Consider the following 6,603-nt stretch of genomic DNA (forward strand, 5'->3'; position numbering starts at 1 on the left):
TACCTCCCCTGAGCTTCTTTGTACGGATCTTCTTTTCTCCTAACTCCCTTAGGCTTGTTCTCATAGTTAGTGCATAGTTTTTCTCCCCTTTAACTTAGATTTCCAAAAACTCAATCATTGTACAAGAATTAATGGAAGTTTGTTCTACCAATTTCAACAATTGTTCTCTCTTGAAGCATCAATTTTAGTAATTTCTTTCCTCTCTCTTGTCATTTAATTTTCTAATTTTCATCCTTGATTAATTCTAGTTCTTGTTTAATCTTTGTCAATTGTTCTTACATGTTTAATCCATCCTTATTCTATCCCTCTCCTAGTTTAAGTGAATTCATGATAGCCTTAGATTTAATTGTTGGAATGTTTTCCACCATGTGTAGTGAGTAGTTCCTTATTTAGGGGTTGGGTGGAAACCCAACCAAGCCATGGTTGATTGATTTAGATTTCTTCACAATCTACTTTGGGTTGATGTCTCTTTATGCTTGATTTGATTATTGAATGTGTATTTTGGTGGCCACTTCATGCTCATGTATTCATTCCCTTACTCACATTGAAAGATGTGGTTTGGTAGTGAGTCCTTTCTTGTGCAATTGGATTATGCTATTTTCATGACTATGGATGTTTGGTTTCAATGAATAGGATGCTTTAATATGGTAATTTAGGTGAGAAATTCCAATTATTTGTGCTTCATGCTAATTCAGAACGATCGAAAGACAAACTCGAGCTAGAAATCCACTCCCTACCATTGAGACTTACTCCTTATCATGTTAGTGTTTGATCTAGGGAATACTTATGTTGTGACTTTGAAATAAGGCAATGTTAAGTTCTCATTCTATCGCCCATGTATGTTCATGATTTATCCTTGTTATCGATTATTTGGTTTGGTTAATGTTGAATCCCGTTTCCCCTAACGTCTATCACTATAGAAGTTAATTAACCAAAACCCCAATTTGTGACCGGCCTAGCTTACAACCGTTCCATACTCTTGGTATTCTTTACTCATTCCCAGTGGATACGACCCTTTGCTTACCCTAGACTTGTCTTAGGTTAATTTAGGTAGAATTAGTGTTTGGTTTAGGGTGAATGTCCAACGACCGATTTATCCCTCACTAAGTTCCACTTCTCCCATATTACCAAACTTTTGCCAACCAAACAACACACAAAACTTGCTATTCATAGGAAGTCTCAATTTCTATGCTATTTTATGTCAACCAAACAAGCCCATACTTGTACATTGTAGGATTTAGGCACAAAACTACCTAAGAGTGTCAGAAAATTAAAATTCGTTGGTAATAAATATCTTAATTGGTTAAAGTTTTGGGATATTATAAAAACCTAAGATTGAATTTCATTTACGGACTACATCAATAATTATTGAATATATCCCCTAGTTTAAGTACTTGATAGAATTGCATAGTTTTTGAATATTAATAATTTATAATTATTGATTATATAAGATTTCATTGGTCAAAATTTCATTTTTTGAGGTTAACATGGATTAAATCCTTAAATGTGTCAATTAAACTAGCACTTAAAAAAAAAAAAAAAATACACTTCGCTTCGATTCTTCACTTTTTAAATTACAATATCCTCTCAAGCTAGTACAAAGAAGCACTTTACAAGTCTACACTCAAGTTCAGATTTCTGAATGATAGAATATAATCTAATTGGTTAAATAGAATAGGAGAAAATAATCAGAATTTAAAAAAAAAAAATGGTGTTATGGGTTTTTGGATACGGATCATTGATATGGAAAGCAGGGTTCAATTACGATGAACGCCTTTCTGGGTTTATTAAGGGCTATCGCCGTGTTTTCTACCAAGGCATCTTTCATTTTTATTTTTTTCTTTTGGAAATTATTTCACATTTTTCTGGCTTTTTTTTTGAATAAAATCTGATATTTTTTTTGATATAATTTCTAATATTTTTTTTGATGAATTAATTAATATAGGAAGTACTGATCACAGAGGAACACCTGATTACCCAGGAAGAACTGTCACATTAGAGCCTGCTCCTGAAGAAATTTGTGTAAGTTATTAAAAATAACAATTTTAATTTCCCCTTTATTTTATTTTTTTTAAATTAGTATGCTTAGATGAATTAATTAGACTTTGATTATTGTATTAAATGTGCAATTAGTATTTGATGATTCTTGCTATATAGAATGAGAAATCATATTCTTGATTTTAGATTGAAGTTTGTTGTTAATCACTGATTAAAGTAAGTAATTTACTTACTAATTGTTGACTTTAGTTTTTATGGTTGTGGAAAAGAATATTGAAAATAGTACCACCTATACTTACTTGGATTTGTGATTTTTACTGTACTTGAAAATTTTGTACTGAACTGCTTTGTATTATTATTAATCTGGGATAGAAATAAACGAACATTGAATTCGATTTAAGCTTAGAATTTTGTGAATGTTGGCTAGATTAATAGTGTCACTCTACCTTGTATTTCTGAGTTGCTTTTAGTTTTGGCTAGATTTAGCAGATATTATTCTTGGTATGCATATCGTGGGCTGATTTCCTTCACAACAATCTCTTCATATTTTTGACTTGTTTAAGTCTAGATTCACGAATGGTATCTTCTATCTTTGTAACGTATTTTCCCATGACTTGTGTTGCTATATATAATTGACTCACTTTGCTCGGTTAGCTGTACATTACATAATTAGTGCCTTACCCTTGTATATATATTTTGTAATACTCCGTAGTATTCTATGAATATACTACATAATTTATTCTCACATTATTAATTTGTACACCATATAGTATGTTCATAATCTAATCAATTAAAAGTTTAAGGTTCTGCTGTACATTATGTACGATTTCCCACTTGTCCATCTGGTTATAACATACCAAATTGAGGACACATAATTCAACAGTTATGAAATCTTCTTGTTGATTGCAATTCTATAGCCACCAACGAAACTAAGGGTAAACTTTATACAGAGTACCAATTCAGTTTTAGAAAACCTTTGAGGGTTAATCTAATATGGAGTAGCAATTCAGTTTTAGAAAACATTTAAAACCGCAAGAGCCCAGCCCAGGAGGAATCCATGGTTCCCAGCACTGAGAAGATGTTCTAGTCTGAAACACTAAATCGATTATTGATGTGGATCATGAGAGACATTGATCTTGTTTAGTGCCAGGTTAGGTCGTTCTTGTTCACAAGGACCTTAACTTTTGACTTGGAGGATTTCTTGAGCTAGAAGTGTATTTTTAACAATTTATAACAGTCGACATTCTGACTCTTGGCTCTTTGCTTGTGATCTTTGTATAAAGTGCTATCTCTCATATCTTATGTATTGATGATTTGGAATTTTTGCTGTTTTAATGCAATGTACAAATGTTATTACTTGGTAATTTATTCAATTCTCTCTTTGTTCATGTTAGTATGGAGTTGCTTACAAGGTTTCCCAAAAGGAGGATATTGAAACTGCAATCTCGGTAAGCTTTTACAAGCTAATGCAACTACCTTATTTCCTCTTTCCCTAGAGTTCATGATTGATGCCACCATTTTAACAGAATCCCTTCTTTGGTGTAATGGCATGCAGTATTTGGAGGTGAGAGAGAAACAATATGACCAAAAAGTTTACTTGGATTTTTATACGGTTAGTAGTGAAAGACTGAATGCTAAATTTATTTCTCTTAATTCATCTTGATCTCTACAAGTCTAATATTCTGCATCTCATGCACCATTGGTTGATGTACTGTTTTGAAACCACATATTTGGAATTTAGGAATCAACCAGTTCAACACCAGCTGTGAGCAATGTGTTGGTGTAAGTGGCCAAACCGACATGCTTCTTGATCACATTGAGTGTTTGTTATTATGTGTGGCAATTGGAACTCTGTTTAAATTAGACTGACTTAGTGATATTTTAAAAAATTTCAGATATGTGGCATCTTCAGATAAAAAGCTCAATCAGAACTACTTGGGTCCTGCATCATTAGAGGAGTTAGCCAAGTATGTTTATATCTTACTATGTTTTTTTGTCTGTTACACTTGCAAATGTCGCAGTTTTTTTTTTTTTTTTTCTTTTTTTTTTTCTGGCAATTGTGGCAACTTGTATTGAGGATGGCAATCAATGTTTAGAAAATGGGGTGGAAAAAGAACGCTAAAAACTTTTAATGTTCATTTCTTCGTACAAACACTGAATTTACCTAACATCTTCCAAGAAGGCTTCCATAGTTGTTTTTCTCCCCTATGCAATGATGACATGTTTGTAGCCTTTATGTATCATACTTGCACTTGATTTTTCATAAGGTCCAAAAAGTAACTTTGTACAATCTTTCTTGCCCCTCTCAAAGTTCTGTGTAGTTTAGAAAATCTGATGTTTCTCCCATTGTATCCACTCTCTAACCTGAACAAAACATGGATATTAGGCTGTAGTTGACTCACTTTACAGTGATTGCTTGCTTATTTCAATTCCCTGAAATACAGGCAAATTGTGCGCGCAGAAGGCCCCTCGGGTCCAAACAGAGACTATCTGTTTCAGCTTGAGAAAGCACTAATTGAACTTGGTATGCTTCCTCTGGACTTTTGTATTTGACATTTACTATGCTGATGTTCTATCTTGTTTGTGCCTGTAAAATAACTTTAAATATATTTCCTCTCTCTTTTTGTTGCCAATCCGCCAGGATGCAAGGATGCACATGTAATGGATCTTGCTAGGGAAGTGAGATGCATTCTCTCAAAGGAGGTGAAAAGCTTAGAGGATGGCGATCTCTGTGAATTAGAATGAAAACATTGCTGCCTTGATTGCGGCAAGCCCCTCAAAACGAAGTATTATTGCTTCAAATATTTCAAACATTTTTCTCCCGAGGCATTCGCCTAGGAAGCCCTTTAGACACAATATTTGTTAGAAACACCTATTCGTGCCAATCATTTACAGTTCATGTTGGAGGTTGGAGCTTTCTTTCGGTTTATTTTTTTTTATTATTTTTTTATTTTTTATTTTATTTTTTAAAGTCAGCAATAGCATGGACTTAAGTATAAAACACTAGACTTTCTCTAAGATGGGTAACATTTAGACTATTTGTACCTATAAACTACACGGATAATGTGTTGCTTGACATCATAATGTCGAAAGTCAGAAACTGTAGTTTGCTATTGCATCTGCGGAATAAACTAGCATCAAGGCGACAAGGCATCCATACCAGCCTGTGCGACCAATAAATTTGATATAGAAATCTCATACCTTGAGCATATCTTAACTTGCCCTTTGCAGTTTTTATCCTCTAATTTTGCATAGTTAACCATTGTGTTCCAAATCCTAAATGTAAAAGACAAAATCTTCAATAAATATATAGAACAATTATAACCAAATGCAAAACGATAAAACCATCTTTTGAAAAGCATAATACAAAGCTCTTTCTAGTCATCTTTTGTTAACAAGGTTCCTATATTTCAACTTCTAGAATCAGATTTGTGAACTTTTGTAGACTCCTGATTGTGTCTCCTCAAAAACCAAACCCAGTGATAAGTACCTTTCACATCTTTGATTATCGAGTTAGGTGAAGAGTTGAGGAGTCTCGTGAATTTCCTAAGCCTTGACCATATTTCTAACCTTTCTTTAAATGTTTTAATCCAAAATCATTTATTTCGTGTCCTTAAACCCAAAATCATTCATTTCGTGTATTTGAAAATTGTTTATTTCGTGTCCTCTTTATAAAATCGTCCAAACCAGTTTATTTTGGTCCATAACATGAGTCAATAATTGTGTAGTTGGATGGGGCTTGTGAAGAGCTTTCCAGCGATATATTATAAGTTCAAATCCGAGTTATAACGAAAAAGTTATGGCCAAAATACTAAACCTAGCCCAAACCGAGCCTTACCTACGACCCAATGACCATGTGGAGGGTCCATTAACCTTAAACATCATTCCTAAATCCCTTAAGATTATTATTAGCTTGTAGAATCCTCTAGAAGGTTCTAGTTTATCCTGTTTTTGAAAAGATAAAGACTAAAGAACTTTAAATCGGGTAAAACACTTGTTTTTCAATGATTTTAATTCTAATTAAATTAGAATACGTACGGATATTCGATTAACCCAATTTGATTGGAAATCAGATTCCGTACGGATTCTATCTTCTAGAAGTATCGCGTCGCGTTAGAAATATTGCGTCGCGATAGAACCTGTTTTACTCCGAGTCGGATTCTGACTCTTTTTTGATCTTTCGACCCTCTTTTTTCCCTATAAATAGAGGTCGTTTTACCCCGTTTTCAATCATCAACAAGCTTGATCACCAACAATCATCATCTAATCCCCTCGCTAAGCTAAAAGTTTTTCTCTCTCTTCTTTCATATTTTCTAGCCTAGCCTTAGCCTAAACACATCCCAACACACATTATTTGATCTTTTCCTAAACAAACATCATACTTCCTTCACGAGCCTTGAATACTCCTAGCCAAGCTCGAAGTTGCCTTCAACCTCAAAGTGAAAGGCTGATAGTTCTGAGGGTTTGGTCCCAAATCTATATTTCAATTATTATTTGATTTATTTAGTTTGTTTGATTTAATCTTTCTTGAAGTTTACTAACGTGTTTATTGTTTTGATAGAAAGAGATACAAGGCATCAAAATGAGTAATTCGATTACTTAATT

General features: G+C 33.4%; 1 protein-coding gene across 1 annotated transcript; it reads left to right on the top strand.

Annotated features, from left to right (window-relative positions):
* The first annotated feature begins 1,387 nt into the window (after window positions 1-1,387).
* Window positions 1,388-5,116, top strand: LOC110728547 (gamma-glutamylcyclotransferase 2-3-like). The gene is made up of 8 exons (XM_021908189.1): window positions 1,388-1,817; window positions 1,946-2,022; window positions 3,393-3,446; window positions 3,554-3,610; window positions 3,740-3,780; window positions 3,894-3,965; window positions 4,443-4,522; window positions 4,640-5,116. The coding sequence occupies exons 1-8, from the start codon at window positions 1,709-1,711 to the stop codon at window positions 4,741-4,743; spliced, it is 594 nt and encodes a 197-aa protein (XP_021763881.1). The 5' UTR covers window positions 1,388-1,708; the 3' UTR covers window positions 4,744-5,116.
* The last annotated feature ends 1,487 nt before the right edge of the window (window positions 5,117-6,603 follow it).

This window comes from Chenopodium quinoa, unplaced genomic scaffold, assembly GCF_001683475.1.
Source record: "Chenopodium quinoa cultivar QQ74 unplaced genomic scaffold, ASM168347v1, whole genome shotgun sequence".
Lineage (NCBI taxonomy): Eukaryota > Viridiplantae > Streptophyta > Magnoliopsida > Caryophyllales > Amaranthaceae > Chenopodium > Chenopodium quinoa.